The sequence below is a fragment of the Mauremys mutica genome, chromosome 17 (assembly GCF_020497125.1).
Source record: "Mauremys mutica isolate MM-2020 ecotype Southern chromosome 17, ASM2049712v1, whole genome shotgun sequence".
Taxonomy (NCBI): domain Eukaryota; kingdom Metazoa; phylum Chordata; order Testudines; family Geoemydidae; genus Mauremys; species Mauremys mutica.
This window is the reverse complement of record NC_059088.1, coordinates 8,802,515-8,818,524: the sequence shown is the minus strand read 5'-3', so window position 1 is coordinate 8,818,524 and position 16,010 is coordinate 8,802,515. Positions and strand designations below refer to the sequence as shown.

Here is a 16,010-nt window from a genome sequence, read left to right as displayed (position 1 = left end):
AAACCAGTAATAACTCTCTGTCCATCCGTCCTGCTGGGGGGGCTGACCCCCGCCCCCCAACCTGGGGAGTCTTGAATTCCCCCAGAGCACAGACTTCTCCAGAGGTTCCAGACTCCAGCTCAACAGCCCCCCACCCAGGTCCGACCCACAGCCCCCTGCTATCCCAGCCCTGGGCTCCCTTCCCCCCCAAGCTCCTCCAGTGCCCCTCCCGCCCCTGTCCCTGGACCCACCTCTCGGTCTCTCTCAGCCCCACTGCGTCATTTCTGCCACTCGCTGGCAGCGGTGGGGTCAGCTCAACGCAAGGGGGCCACACCTGGGCTCGTTAACAGGTTTAGTTAGGAGACACACTGGCCCTGCAGCAAAGGACACCCCCCCCCCTCCAGCGGTGTGGGGAGCAGCTGAGCTGGGCTCTGGCTCAGGACCCCCATGCACATCTCTTCTCCCCATGGCTGGGCTGAGTCAGGAAAGCACCATGGGGCACCCGGCTGGATTCCCCTGCCCAGGCCAGACCTGAACGTGCGGAGCCCCCCCACCCCCCACTAGAGCTCAGAGGGGGACAGAGGGGTTATGGCTCCACAGCTGGAGATGGGGGTCGTGCAGAAATGGGGCAGCCGAGGGGATGGAGCTTCAATACAGTGAGGCGTGGGGGTGTTCAGCTTTCATGGCAGCAGGGCACCTTTTCCAAGCAGCTCTGGGGGAGGTGGGTTCATGGGGGCACAGAGCTGGGGGGCTCAGCCGCAGCAGGTCTCCTTTCAAAGGACGTGGGGCCCCCTAGCGCACCCCAGGGCCACGCCTCGGCTGCGGCGTGAGGTAGGGGGCCCAGGACTTGTTATTCCATATGGGGCCCAGGCCAGGGGAGACCAGCCCCACCCCCATTAAAGGTTTTTTTTAAACCAAGCGTCACCTGAAAACGGTTTATTTCGCGCAAAGAAAATACTGTATAAAAGAGCTTCCCCCCGCCCTGCCCCCCAAATACGAACAGTCCCCCAGGCTCTGGGGCAGGAGAAAGGGAGGGAGGGGAAACCATCCAGACAGACCCACAGCAACTGGGAAACTGACCAGACACCCCCACCTGGGGCCCCTCCCACCAGCCTGAAACTGACCAGGGACTGAAACTGACCAGACACCCCCACCTGGGGCCCCTCCCACCAGGGAGAGAGGGAAGGAAACTCACCAGCCTGATTTCCTTGCCCAGAGCAAATGCTAAGACCTGAACTCACCCCCCCACGGCTCAGTGGAAATTCACGGTGCGAAGCGGCCCCTGGCCGCACGGATCCCCGGCTGCACCGATCCCAGGGGAGCCCCCGGATGCCCTGATCCCCTGCCGCACCGATCCCAGGGGAGCCCCCGGATGCCCTGATCCCAGGGCGGTAAGGCAGGGAGGGAAGGTTTCCTGCATTTCCTTTGGGTTGGTAAATTCTCCGGAGTTTAGCATCTAACCCAGCCCCTCGGGCTCCCCACCGCCAGGCCCAGACTCCGGCCAGCTGGAGCCCCGTGGATTTAACTCACACGGGTGCAGGGGACGGGGGGAGCCCACCTGGCTGCAGAGCCCGGTTCGAACGGCAGGCGACCAGCGAGAAGCCGGGTTCAAGTGCCCGCGGGGGCGTCCGCACACAATCAATTCCGGCTTAACCCGAGGGGTAGAAATGACGGCGCTGGCGGAAAAGGGGATAGAGGCGGGGGCTGAGGGTGCCTTGGAGAGGGGGGGATATTGAGGGGAACAGGGAGTCTGGCCGGGGGAGGTGGGTACAATCGGGGCAGCCCTGCCCCGGCACAGCCCAGCTCAGCCCCTGCCATTGCTGCAAACAGGAGGCCGAGGCAGGGACCAAGAACAGTGAAAACTGCCCCCGCCTGGCGTGATGTCTGTACACAGGGGAGCGCCCAGCCCCCCCGCGCCCCCCCGCGCCCGCGGGACCCCGAGCGCCGCCCTACGCTCGCGGCACCACCACGTACGGCTGGTGCGGGACGAGCCGCTGGCGCTCGCTGCAGGTGTAGATCCAGCGAGGGCGGACGAAGGAGAGGTTGGCGTTGTCGTTCAGGGCCTGCGGGGGGCGAAGGCAGGGCCGTGAGAGCAGAGCCGGAGCAGCCCCCCCGCTCTGAGCCCCCCCCCCGAGAACCCAGGAGTCCTGGCTCCCAGCCCCCCCTGCTCTGAGCCCCTGGCCCCCGCCCCCCTCCCAGAGAACCCAGGAGTCCTGGCTCCCAGCCCCCCTGCTCTGAGCCCCTGGCCCCCACCCCCCTCCCAGAGAACCCAGGAGTCCTGGCTCCCAGCCCCCTGCTCTGAGCCCCTAGCTCCCCACTCTGCCCCCTCACCCCCCGACTACTAGACCCCACTCCCTCTCCCAGTCAGGCCAGAACCCAGGAGTCCTGGCTCCAGAGACACTAGTCTACACCCTGCATTACAGGTTAAAGGCTCCGTGTCCCAGCCCCCTGCCCGCGCCAGGGGAGGCCCCGTGTACCTCACCCACAGGGGGCGCTGTTTGGGGCTGGGGGGCAGGGGAGGCCCTCTCACCTCCTCGAAGGTGTCGTCCCACTCCTGGGCCGTGACCACGTAGTTCACCCGCTCGCTCATGTAGCCCTGCAGCTCCCTGGGGGCAGAACGGGAGTGAGACCCCCCAGCTACCGACCCCCAGCCCCCCCTCTCGAGCTCTGCCTGCACCCCACACTCCCGACCCCCAGATCCCCCCCAGCTCCGCCCGCCCCCTCACTCCCGACCCCCAGCCCCCGCCCCAAGCTCTGCCTGCACCCCTCACTCCCGACCCCCAGATCCCCCCCAGCTCCGCCCGCCCCCTCACTCCCGACCCCCAGCCCCCCACCACGAGCTCTGCCCGCATCCCCCACTCCCGACCCCCAGCCCCCGCCCCGAGCACTGCCTGCACCCCTCACTCCCGACCCACAGCCGCCCCCTCACTCCGCCCGCCCCTCACTCCCGACCCGCAGCCCCCCCGAGCTCCGCCTGCCCCTCACTCCCGACCCGCAGCCCCTGCTACCCCAGCCCTTACTTCCATCGGTTAGGAAAGAATTGCTCGCTGAACATGGCCATGTGTCTGGCACGAGATGCAGCTGTCTCTGGGGTGGGACGCAGCACGGAGGCTGTTTAACCCCCTCCCAGCAGCAGATCACGCTTAGGACAGCGGTGAGGGTAATTTCATAACTACAAAAGGGACGTCGGGAGCGAAACCCACACCCTGTGGAATTTCACCCGGACTCCTGGGTTGGCGTCTGGGTGGAGGGCCCAGCTGCCGTGACGGCTCTGCCCCTCACCCGTTGAACGCCGTGATGTAGCGATTCAGGAGGCGTCGTTCCTGGGCCGGGAAATCTCCATACAGGAAAAAGCGTTTGCCCACAAAGAAATCTGGAGAGGAGGAAAGGGGTTAACGTGAGGAGCTGGATGCTACAAACCCGCGTGGGCGTCTCCCTGTCAGATTCGTGCCGTGTTCACCCGTGGGACTCACTGCCGCAGGATATTAAAATCTCCATGTGTTCAACTCAGACTCTCACCCACTAGAGGAGATGGGCCCCAGGCCCCACTCCTCGCCCCCAGAGAAAGCCAGTGCCCGCCATGGGGCCGGATGGAAGCCAGAGTCCCCATGTCCCACCCCACATACCAGGCAGCTCCGGGATGGGCTGATCCAGCTCCTCTTCCACATCCGTGTTCTCGTCCGTGGAGCCGCCGTACGGGTCATCGTCGGGGTCCGGAGTCGCCTCCCGACCCGCTTGCTGCTTCTTGCGGTGCTCCTCCTCCACCCTGCATCAGGGAGTGTGGGTCAGCTGGGGGGCGGACACCCCCCCTCAGCTCCCCCTCCTCTGCCCTACCTCACCCCCCCCCACAAAGCCAGTGATAGAACCCAGGAGTGCTGGCTCCCAGCCCCCCTGCTCTAACCACTACACCCCACGCCCCCGAGCTAGGGAGAGAACCCAGGAGTCCCTCCCCAGAATGAACGGGGGGGGGGGAATCTCCCCCGGGACCCTTTTTCCATCCCTCCTGTCCCCGCCCCCTCACTAGATCAGCCCCCATGGCCCCCAACTCACCGGTGGCCACGCTCTGCTGTACCCACCTCCTCAGCTCGTCGTCCGTGTCGCCGGAGTCGCCCTCCCCGCTGTCTCTGGCCCCTGGAGAACAGGACGGGAAATCAGTCCCAGCCACCCCCCGGCACTGGGGCCACCTCCCGGGGCAGGGAGCCAGGACTCCTGGGGTCTCTCCCTACCTGCGGGCTCCCCGCTGTCCGTGGAGCTCTCCCCCCCGGCCCGCGAGTTGCCGGCGTGGGCCCGGGAGGTGCCGGGCTCTGTCTCCTCCCCCGAGGACTCACCCCGAGGCGGCTGGGCCCTGGCAGGCGCCTTGCCCTGGTGGTTGGAGCTGGGCAGCCCGGCTCCCTGCAAGAGAAAGGTCCGGGGGGGGGGGGGGGTGTCTGTGTGAGGTGGTGTCGTGGGGGGCAGGGGCTTGGGGAGCTAGACCCCACCCCACCCCCAGAGCTGGGGAGAGAACCCAGGAGTCCTGGCTCCCACCCCCCCGCTCTAACCACTAGACCCCACCCCACCCCCAGAGCTGGGGAGAGAACCCAGGAGTCCTGGCTCCCAGCCCCCCGCTCTAACCACTAGACCCCTCCCCACCCCCCGAGCTGGGGAGAGAACCCAGGAGTCCTGGCTCCCAGCCCCCCGCTCTAACCACTAGACCCCACCCCACCCCCAGAACTGGGGAGAGAACCCAGGAGTCCTGGCTCCCAGCCCCCCGCTCTAACCACTAGACCCCACCCCACCCCCAGAGCTGGGGAGAGAACCCAGGAGTCCTGGCTCCCAACCCCCCGCTCTAAACACTAGACCCCACCTCACCCCCAGAGCTGGGGAGAGAACCCAGGAGTCCTGGCTCCCAGCCCCCCACTCTAACCACTAGACCCCACCCCACCCCCAGAGCTGGGGAGAGAACCCAGGAGTCCTGGTTCCCAGCCCCCCGCTCTAACCACTAGACCCCACCCCACCCCCAGAGCTGGGGAGAGAACCCAGGAGTCCTGGCTCCCAGCCCCCCACTCTAACCACTAGACTCCACCCCACCCCCAGAGCTGGGGAGAGAACCCAGGAGTCCTGGCTCCCAGCCCCACCCCCCGCCCCACCTGACGCCCCCTACCTGTCGGGGGGAGGGGGTCTTGCGGGGCCGGGCGGGCGGCTCTTCCTCGCTCTCCTCTTCTTCCTCGCTGCCTGAGGCGGGCGGCCCGCCCATTAGGTACCTGCCAGGGTGCACCCCTCGGTCACCCCCAAACCGAACGAACCTCCTACGGCCCCCCAGCCCCCACCCGAGCCCCACAACAGGGCTGAACCCCCTGGGTTCCAGCCATCACTGATTGCCCCCAATGACCCCCAGCACCGGTCCAGCTCCCCACCTGACCCTGATCGCATATAACCCCCCGAGCCTCCGCCATTGCTGAGAGCGCCTGCATGGCCCCCGCCAGCCCCACGGGCCGAGGGGCGCCCCCCCCCGGCCCCCCCAGCCCCACTGGCCGAGGGGCGCCCCCCCCGGACGGCCCCCCCAGCCCCACTGGCCGAGGGGTGCCCCCCCCCGGACGGCCTCCGCCAGCCCCACTGGCCGAGGGGCGCCCCCCCCGGACGGCCCCCCCAGCCCCACTGGCCGAGGGGCGCCCCCCCCCGGACGGCCTCCGCCAGCCCCACTGGCCGAGGGGCGCCCCCCACCGGACGGCCCCCGCCAGCCCCACTGGCCGAGGGGCGCCCCCCCCGCCCCCCCCCCCCCCCCCTCTGGCGGCGGGGCGCCCCCCCCAACTGCCCCCCCAGCCCCACTGGCCGAGGGGCGCCCCCCCCGGACGGCCCCCCCAGCCCCCCCTCACCGTTTGCAGGGCAGGCGCCGCCGGGCCCGGTGACAGTCCAGCACCCACTCCTTGCGCACGATGGTGCCCCCCCGGCCCTTCACCTGGCTGTACTTGGGGGTGTTGGCGAAGGCGCAGCTGGGGGGAGGGACGCAGAAGGGAGATCAGAGCACCCCCCCCCCACAGCCGTTTGGAGGCAGGAGGGCTAGATGGAGGCAGCAGGACTCCTGGGTTCTTTCCCCAGCTCTGGGAGGGGGGTGGGGGAGGGCTGGGAGCCAGGACTCCTGGGTTCCTCGCACAGCACACAGTTGGGAAGGTGCAGCCATGCTGCTCTGCTCCTGGGGTCTGAGTGCGCCCACTGGGTCAGGGCTACGCAGGGTTCATCAGCCTGGGCAGCGCCGGCTGCACTGGCAGAAGGTCGGGGCCCACGAGGTGGGTGCTGTCGGGGGTCCAGTCGGGCTGGCTGGGGGGTCCTGGCCGGCCGGGCGGGGGAGGGGAGCCGGCGGTACGGTACCTATACGAGGCGGGTGCTGCCGGGGGTCCCGGCCGGGCGGAGGAGGGGAGCCGGCGGTACCTACACGAGGCGGGTGCTGCCGGGGGTCCCGGCCGGGCGGGGGAGGGGAGCCGGCGGTACCTACGTGAGGCGGGTGCTGTCGGGGGTCCCGGCCGGGCGGGGGCGGGGAGCCGGCGGTACCTACATGAGGTGGGTGCTGTCGGGGGTCCAGTCGGGCCGGTACTTGGCCCCCATCTCCAGCGCCTTGTCCCGCAGCTCGGAGCGGAAGGGGTTCTGGAAGCCGCTCAGCACGAAGACCGTCCCCTGCAGGAGGCGCTGAAACTCCTCCCCCGCCCCCTCCGGCGATGGCTCCTTCGGCTGCTTCTTGGGGGCTGGCGGCCTGCGGGGGGGCGGCTCTGGGGCTGGGGGTGGACAATGGGGGGGGTAGCGATAACACCTGCCCACTGGGACACCTGAGCCGGCTGGAACGCCCTGCCAATGAGTGACACATCCGCCCCCCCCAGCGACAGACCTCGATGCCAGCGCCGGGGACAGAACCCAGGAGTCCCTCTCACCTTTGGGCTTCTTGGGGGCCGGCTGCGTGGGGGGGGGGGCCTCGGCGTCAGGTTTCCGAGCAGAGACGGGGGACGAGTTCTCCTTGCTGAACTCAAACTTCCTCTTGGGGGGAGCCGGATCCTGAGGGGGAAGAAAAGTGGGTCAGAAGCGAAAGGTAAATATCTGGTATGATCTGCACTGGATTCCTGACCGCAGCCACCTCCGGGGGGGCTGTTTATCAGGGATCCCTCACTGGGTGCTGAGGTGCAGCCACCTCTGGGGTGGGGCATGGTGCCTGTTTATCAGGGATCCCTCACCGGGGGCTGAGGTGCAGCCACCTCTGGGGTGGGGCATGGTACCTGTTTACACAGGGATCCCTCACCGGGGGCTGAGGTGCAGCCACCTCTGGGGTGGGGCATGGTGCCTGTTTACACAGGGATCCCTCACTGGGTGCTGAGGTGCAGCCACCTCTGGGGTGGGGCATGGTGCCTGTTTACACAGGGATCCCTCACCAGGGGCTGAGGTGCAGCCACCTCTGGGGTGGGGCATGGTGCCTGTTTACACAGGGATCCCTCACCGGGAGCTGAGATGCAGCCACCTCTGGGGTGGGGCATGGTGCCTGTTTACACAGGGATCCCTCACCGGGAGCTGAGGTGCAGCCACCTCTGGGGTGGGGCATGGTGCCTGTTTACACGGGGATCCCTCACGGGGGCTGAGATGCAGCCACCTCTGGGGTGGGGCATGGTGCCTGTTTACACGGGGATCCCTCACCGGGGGCTGAGGTGCAGCCACCTCTGGGGTGGGGCATGGTGCCTGTTTACACGGGGATCCCTCACGGGGGCTGAGATGCAGCCACCTCTGGGGTGGGGCATGGTGCCTGTTTACACGGGGATCCCTCACCGGGGGCTGAGGTGCGGTTGCTTTAAGACAAAAAGCGAAGGAGAACCCCGTACCCGAGCAAACCTGCAATGCAGCGGATTGTGGGTACCAGAATGCAGTCCCCAGCGATGGGGTCCGGCCCGGGTACCAGGGTTCATACAGACGGCGACATTCCCAGGCCAGCAGGGCCAGCCGTGCCCGTCAGCCTGCTCCTGACAGCCCGGGTCAGAGACCGGCTCCCGAATCACTCCTAGGGCCGATCTCACCAAGGAACCCCCGTCGCGACTGAGAAACTGCCGGGACGGAGACTCCCCCGCGCCCCTCGGGGACGCGTCCCCCCCCCGGTGAGCACTAGGGCCTCAGTCCCAGGGTGAACAGACAGATGGGGATTTACCCCGGGTTCCGGCAGCCCCCCCAGCGCGAGGGAGCGGCCGCGCCCGCGCCAGGACTGTACCTTGGGGGAGGCTGCAGCGCGGCTGGGGGAGGTCCTGGCGGTGGGTTTCTCTGCGGCGGAAGGGGAGGGGGCGCCGGGTGTGCTGGCCTGGAGGGTGGCCACGGCGTAGCTGGGGGACGGTTCCTCCGTCTGCGGGGCTGCACGGGACAGCAGACAAGAGACGTCGCAGCCAAAGCACGCGGAGCCAGAGTTAACCGGCCAGGGGACAGCCCCCGGAAACCGGGATCTCTGGGTAACCACCAGCCCCCACTCCCCTCCCAGAGCCGGGCAGAGAACCCAGGAGCCCTGGCACCCAGCCCCCCTGCTCCGACCCACCAGCCCCCACTCCCCTCCCAGAGCCGGGCAGAGAACCCAGGAGCCCTGGCACCCAGCCCCCCCTGCTCTAACCACTAGCCCCCACTCCCCTCCCAGAGCCAGGCAGAGAACCCAGGAGCCCTGGCACCCAGCCCCCCCTGCTCTAACCACTAGCCCCCACTCCCCTCCCAGAGCCGGGCAGAGAACCCAGGAGCCCTGGCACCCAGCCCCCCTGCTCTAACCACTAGCCCCCACTCCCCTCCCAGAGCCGGGCAGAGAACCCAGGAGCCCTGGCACCCAGCCCCCCCTGCTCTAACCACTAGCCCCCACTCCCCTCCCAGATCCAGGCAGAGAACCCAGGAGCCCTGGCACCCAGCCCCCCTGCTCTAACCACTAGACCCCACTCCCCTCCCAGAGCCGGGCAGAGAACCCAGGAGCCCTGGCGCCCAGCCCCCCCTGCTCTAACCACTAGCCCGCACTCCCCTCCCAGAGCCGGGCAGAAAACCCAGGAGCCCTGGCGCCCAGCACCCCCCCCCCCGCTCTAACCACTAGCCCCCACTCCCCTCCCAGAGCTGGGCAGAGAACCCAGGAGCCCTGGCACCCAGCCCCCCCTTCTCTAACCACTAGCCCCCAATCCCCTCCCAGAGCCGGGCAGAGAACCCAGGAGCCCTGGCGCCCAGCCCCCCCTGCTCTAACCACTAGACCCCACTCCCCTCCCAGAGCCGGGCAGAGAACCCAGGAGTCCGGGCTCCCAGCCCCCATCCCATTCTAACCCACAAGACGACACCCCCCCCCCCCCTCCGGGGTTCGTGGTACCTCTGGGCGGTGTGAGAAGTGGTTTGGTAGCTCGGCTGAAGAACAGGGCCCCAGGCCTCATTGAGGCAGAACTGCTGTCCTCGTCCTTCACCTTAAAGTGGCCCAGCTTGGTCACCTTCTGTACGGAGAGAGATGCACAGGGCTGGGCTAGCAGGGGCTGCGGGTCAGGAATGAGGGGCACCGGCAGAGCTTGGGGGAGGGGGGAGCCTGTGGCTGGGCTAGCAGGGGCTGAGGGGCAGGAGTGGGGCACTGGCAGAGCTGGGGGAGGGGAGGAGGGTGTCCGAGGCTGGGCTAGCAGGGGCCGAGGGTCAGGAGTGAGGGGCACCGGTGAAGCTGTCACTCACCGGGGAGGCAGATTTTGACTGGGTTTCGTTGTTTTCAGGCGGCGAATGGAACTTCACAAAGCACAGCCCATATGCCAGGGTCTATGGGGAGATCAGCCAGAAAGAAAGTGACCCATTGCCAGTGCTGGGGAGCGAACCCAGGAGTCCTGGCTCCAAGCCCCCGCCACACACTCTCCCCTGGTCTAACCACTAGACCTCACTCCCCCCACTGTGACACCCTGCACCCCATGTTCACCAGTTTTATACGGTTACGATACATTTGGTACAAAGTCTGCTTTGTGAGGTATCATTTGAAAACTCATAATCCGCTGAACACCATTGTCCTGTTAAAATGTGTGTAACAACACTGTGTGTACAGCTATGGGCTTTCACTGTATGATGTTACTAAAACATCTTATGATTCTGGGGAACGCCCACAGACTAGCTTTTCAGAGACAACAAAGGTCAGACCAATACTCCACCAGATGTTAAGGAACTATCAGCTGTGTTGGCAGCCATTCTCCGGCAGGGGGAAGGCATGAATAAATAACGTACATTTCACCGCAGAGACAGTTCAAGCGTCCCGTACACAAGGGGAGGGGTAATAGTTGGGGACAGAGGGGTAAAGGAACGAAAAACAGTAAGCTCATGACATCAGTGTCACTGGAAGGACACTGAACCACGGGGGGATTGGGGGGGTGGTCCCAGGCTGAAAGCAAATCCAGCCTGTGAAATCTACTACAAGCGTTTGGTGAGAAAAATCCCTTTTGCTTTTAATTTCACTGCGTTGGGTAAATTAGGGATTCGCTTCCGTGTTTCTCTGCAATTATTTTTCTTTGCAACCCATTCCGACTTTGATGCCTTATCACTTGTAATGAATTAGAATTGAGTTTTCTGCAGTTAACAAACTTCTCTGATGGTTCTGCCCAAAGCAGCGTGTTTGGGACCCTCCCCTCGGCGGGTGCACAATCCCTTTCCTTTGCTGGGATTTCTAGGAGCTCGTGCTGGCCAGGAGGGTGCTGAGCAGTACAAGCCGCACATTTCTGGGGGACAAGGCCGGGACGGAGGATTTGCGGGTGCCGCCCTGTGTGTCACTCATGAGCGGCTAGGAGAACATCCCTGTCACTCAGCTCGGGGCGACTTTACAAGCTGTGGGCTGAGAGAGTCGGCCAGGACTGCAGGCAAAGCAACGTCAAAGAGAACCAAGGGGACACAGCTGCTCCCCAGTCCAGACTGTATCCGGGGAACGTCACACCCGCCTGGCTTGAGCCGGGGGCACTGGCAGCGGCTCACGCACTCCCCCATGTGTAATCCCTTCCGCCCTGCCCGGCCAGTGTGCCGGGGTCCCCAGACCAGGCTGTACTGCGGAGCAGGGTCCCAGGGGCGGGAGGGGTCCCAGGGGCGGGAGGGGTCCCAGGGGCGGGAGGGGTCCCACCTTGGTGTAGGGCTGGGTGCAGACAATTTTCACCCGGTCCCATTTCTTCTCGGCTGCTGCTTTCACCAGCTTGTCCGGGCCAAACATCCGGACCCGGTTGAGGTTGGTGCCGGCCTTGCTCTCCGAGGGCGACATGAAGGACGAGGTGACCAGCAGCACCTGGGGGGACGGGACCCACCGGGGTTAGAGAAGCCTCCGTAAGCCCCTGAGAGCCCCCACCCCAAATCCTGTCGCTGCCTCAGTCCTAAGGGGTTAAGCCCCCTGGGGTCGCTCAGCTGGGCCCCACCCCACAGGGTTCACTGAACCAGATCCACCTCTCTGCCCCCAACCATAGACTTGGGAGCTCCCCAAAGCCCGGCACGCGCGGCTTCCCCCCCCCTCACCTCGTAGTCCTGCTCGCTGGGCGAGGCGGAGCTGCCGGCCAGCACCTCCACGAAGGCCGAGCCCTCGTTGCCCACGTCGATGCTGTGGATCCGCTCCTCCTTCTCGAACTGCCGCGGGAGGAAGGGGGGAGAATCCGGGGTCAGGGATGCGGGGCCGACCCAGGGTCCGCTTCCAACCCACTGCGGGAACCCAGGAGTCCAGGCTTCCCCCGTCCCCCTCCTGCTCTAACCACTACACCCCCCTCCCCTCCCAAAGCCAGGGAGAGAACCCAGGAGTCCTGGCTCCCCCTTGCCCCCGCCCCCAGGGAGAGAACCCAGGAGTCCTGGCTCCCCCTTGCCCCCACCCCCAGGGAGAGAACCCAGGAGTCCTGGCTCCCCCTTGCCCCCTCCCAAGGGAGAGAACCCAGGAGTCCTGGCTCCCCCTACCCTCCCCCAGGGAGAGAACCCAGGAGTCCTGGCTCCCCCTCCTGCTCTAACCCCTCCACCCCCTCCCCTCCCAAAGCCAGAGAGAGAACCCAGGAGTCCTGGCTCCCCCTACCCTCCCCCAAGGAGAGAACCCAGGAGTCCTGGCTCCCCCTTGCCCCCTCCCCCCAGGGAGAGAACCCAGGAGTCCTGGCTCCCAAGGGAGGGAACCCAGGAGTCCTGGCTCCCCCTTGCCCCCCCCCCCAGGAAGAGAACCCAGGAATCCTGGCTCCCCCTTGCCCCCTCCCCCCCAGGGAGAGAACCCAGGAGTCCTGGCTCCCAAGGGAGAGAACCCAGGAGTCCTGCCCCCCCGAGGTGTGTGGGGGGGGTCTCACCTGCAGGATGACCGACAGCTGCTTCTCGCCCGCCTGCGCCGCCTTCCACTTGCGGTAGGTGTCGGCCTTGAGCAGGTTCTCGGCGCAGTGAGTCTGGGGGGGGGGGGGGAGGGGGAGAGGGCGTCACCCCCGGAATGGGCTCTTCCGCCCCCCCCCCGCAGGGAATGGTCTCCCCCGCACCCCCATGGGGAATGGTTTCTCCCGTCTCCCCCCCCCCCGCAGGGAATGGTCTCCCCCGCACCCCCATGGGGAATGGTCTCTCCCGCCCGCCCCGAATGGTTTCTCCCGTCTCTCCCCCCCCCCGCAGGGAATGGTCTCCCCCGCTCAGCTCTCCCGCCCCCCTATGGGGAATGGCCTGCCCCGCACCGGGTCAGCGCTGCTCGCGGACACCACATGGCGGATCCCGATCTCCGGCATCCCCGCGCTCCGCCGCCGGGCGCCGCCGCTGCCCGCCCCCGGAAACAAAACTCTGGCGCCCCCCGGAAGTGAAACCGCTCTGCGCCGCCCACTCTATGTTCGCTCGGTCCTCCGAGCGGCTCTGCGCAGGCGCCGCTGCCCGGCGAGGGATTGCGCGCGTGCGCAGCCCCCGATCCAGCCCGAGACGCGGCGCGCGTGCGTGCTTCCTTCGCGCCGCTTTCGCCCGGGCCCCGCTCGATCGCGGCGCATGCGCCCCGACTGCTACTTGCGGCTCCTGTTAGTGCGCGTGCGCTTTGCCCTGGTGTTCCCCTCTCGCCCGTGTCTCCCCCTGGTGGCGCAGAGGGGAAGTTGCATCAGAGCGGATCACGTGGCGCAGGAGGCGGGAATAGCTCAGGGGGTTTGAAAGCTGGCGGGATGAACGCGGGGTTGCGAGTTCGATCCTGGGGGGGGGAACTGGGGTAAAACTCTGGGGAAGGGTCCTGCCTTGAGCAGGGGGTGGGACTGGACCAGATCCCTCCCACCCCCCCAGTCTGTGCTTTGTTGGACCCCGCGTGTCCGGGCGCGAGGTGGCAACGCAGGCAGGGGGCTTGCACCGCGACACGTCACCCGGCGGTCCCCGTGCACAGCCGTGCGTCCCCGTGCTCTGGCCTGGGGGGCAGTGGAGAGCCCCACCCCGGACTGAGCCGGGCCATTGTCCGGCAGAGCCTGCAGGGAAGGGAACTCTCCCTGTGCTTCGTTTGACAAGGAACCTGGCCGGGGGCCTTCGTTCCTTACCGGAGCCTGAGTTCTGTCCTACGCTGTGATCCTGGTGGCTAATAAACCTCCTGGTTTACGTGGCTGAGAGTCACGTCTGAGTGCGGAGTTGGGGTGCGGGGCCCTCTGGCTCCCCCGGAGCCCCACACGGGCGGCCTAGCTGCAGTTACAGGCAGGTGTCCTGAGCCCTGCAGCTCCTCCCCCCTGCCAGCTGGATCATTTGCATTTTCACCGACCGCTTCAGTCTCAGCCAGTTGGTGCCCTGGATTCAAATTCAAACCCTCGGCCGTTACAGAAGCAGGGCCTGGATCCTGTCCCAGAGAGACACAGTCACCCCCCAACAGGACCTCCCAGCTGATATCCTGGAGAACCCCAGTCTTCCCAAAGGCCGCGAGACGGGCATCTATCTCCCTCCCCCTTAACCTGGGGCAGCAATTTAGGGTCGAGGTTCCCTGCGGAACTGGCACCCCGGGGTCCATCCCCACTCGCCCCGAGCGGGTCCCTCTGCCATCGCCAGTTCCTGCCGCCTCTGTCTCTCCTGCTGTTCTGCTCCGTGCCTGCCCTGTCTCTCATGGGCCTCCACCTCCTTCGATCTCAGCTCCACTTCCATCCGTCTCAGATCCACCGACGGTTGGGTGGGGACATGGGTCTCTGGGACACCCAGCTGCTCCCAGCCTCTCTCGCGGCCCCAGCTGGATCAGGAACTGGTTCCTTAGAGCACAGATGCCGACCCCGTGGGTGCTCTGGGGCTGGAGCACCCACAGGAAAAACTAGCAGGTGCTCGGCACCCGTCGGCAGCCACGCTCCGCCCGCCTCACCTCCACCCCCCTCCCAAGCGCGCCACATTCCCGCTCCTCCCCTTCCCTCCCCCCCCAACTACCAGCTGTTTGGCAGCGCTTAGGACTTTCCCGGAGGGAGGAGGAGGAGTGGGGACACGGCGTGCTCGAGGGAGGAGGTGGAGAAGGGGTGGGGACTTGGGGGAAGGGGGTGGAATGGGGGCAGGGGTGGAATGGGGACGGTGCAGTGATCCTTTCGACCCTGTGGTTAAAATGGATCAGCCTGTTCCTTGTTATCTGTGTGGAAGGCGCTGCCAGGGGGTTCCGGGACCATCCTGGCACATGTTTCGCTTACTAGTGATTAGTATCTGTCAGGCATGTGTATTGCAACATCAGCCTTCCTCTTGCCAGCTCCAGGGAGCCGGGCCTGCCTCTGGCTCGCAGCTTCGCTTCGCTTCGAGTTAGCAAAGCTCGACCGTTGCCTCAGTTCAGGCCTCAGACCGGGCCTCTGGTACAAGGGTTTATGTCTCAGGGCCTCATCTTACCACATCCCCCCACTTTTTGTCTTTTTATGGGGAGGATGTTCACCCATCGTCCCGGAAAAGCACAGTGCCTGGACCGAAGACAACCCAGAGGGCTAAACACTGTTATGTGGTTGCCTCATTTTACCGTCCAGACACTCATGCCCCATCGGTCCCTTCGTCGGCACATTCCCTCGTCCGACTGGGAGACATATTTTATTTTCCAATTGTTTTTAGTCCCTTTGGGTGGGCCCGGGACCTTGACCGAGGTGCCTGCGTATTATTAACTTTACAGAATGGCATGAGACGGCCTTCACCAGCATTTGTTACCTCCCGCTAGGGGCTTCGTTAAGAGAAAGCGGATCTCTAAACGACATTGACAAGCTGAATATCTGAACAAGTGGATACATGCTCTGATTACTATGGGGACGAGAACTGATTACTACATGCGACATATGAAGGGGCTTAACCTCCCTCCTTAAAATGATGATTCATCGCCACCGCAGCGCTGATCGGCGTTTCCAGCCCCCTCTTCACGCCGCGCTGTAGCTCGGCTTGTCCGGTTTGACGTAGCATGTGACAGCACATGTCCCCGAGAACAACCACTCTTAGGGCCTGCATTCCCGCTGGGATCACACCCCGGGTTCGGAGCGCCGGGTGTAGAGTCACATCCTCGGGAATTGCTCACCAGGGTGTCCCCACCTCCCTTTGCACACTTCCGATTTCATTCACTCGCTGTCGGATTAGGGATTCTTTGGGTCTCGCCACCAAATCATGGACGTCCAACTGCAAGTGTTCCCCGGTAAGTCTCGTAAGCGTTCCCGTGGGAGGATCGTTTCAGTGACCGCGCTGCCTCTGCGCGTTGGCCAGAAGGCCTGGGCTCCTATTCGGATGATGCTGGTAACAGGTACGCGAAATCCAGCACCACTCGCAGGGCAACCGTTGCCAGCGATGGAAAACTGTTGCTAACCTGTAGCACAGATCACGTCCTGAATTCGTCCTGCCTCATTCCCCAGTTCCTTTTGTGCCAGTCGGGCCCAGCCTTTGCTGGTGGCGTTAATATCAGTTGTGGCGTAGCACTCACCCAGCCACCAGCCATTATGTTTTACGCAACAAGCTTGACTAATTTCCGAGCCCGTTTCAGTTACGAGGCGCTCGGTGGGGTAATGCTGGACATACGCCTTGTTTACAAGCGTCCCCACACTATTTGCGTAATGTACCTTAACTGGCTCCTGCAACCAGCATGAGAGAGACGCTTTTGCCGTCCTCCTGCTCCAATCTTGGAACCCAGTCAAATTTAGCAC

General features: G+C 65.5%; 1 protein-coding gene across 3 annotated transcripts; it reads right to left on the bottom strand.

Annotated features, from left to right (window-relative positions):
* Positions 1-679: 679 nt before the first annotated feature.
* LOC123351332 (DNA repair protein XRCC1-like) lies at positions 680-12,960 on the bottom strand. 3 transcript variants are annotated; one of them, XM_044990604.1, is made up of 17 exons: positions 12,606-12,957; positions 12,240-12,332; positions 11,443-11,550; positions 11,060-11,218; positions 9,646-9,726; positions 9,302-9,419; positions 8,192-8,328; positions 6,879-6,999; positions 6,509-6,725; positions 5,832-5,948; positions 5,120-5,219; positions 4,206-4,371; positions 4,056-4,110; positions 3,606-3,745; positions 3,262-3,352; positions 2,510-2,585; positions 680-2,042 (listed from the first exon to the last, which is right to left on the bottom strand). In XM_044990604.1, exons 1-17 carry the CDS (start codon positions 12,654-12,656, stop codon positions 1,929-1,931), a joined length of 1,944 nt encoding a protein of 647 aa, XP_044846539.1. In that variant the 5' UTR covers positions 12,657-12,957; the 3' UTR covers positions 680-1,928. The 3 variants fall into 3 exon arrangements, 1 of the variants encoding a protein (XP_044846539.1); XR_006574009.1 differs by having other exon boundaries at positions 1,977-2,042; positions 4,030-4,110; positions 12,606-12,960; XR_006574010.1 differs by lacking the exon at positions 4,056-4,110 and having other exon boundaries at positions 1,977-2,042; positions 4,308-4,371.
* Between the last annotated feature and the right edge of the window lie 3,050 nt (positions 12,961-16,010).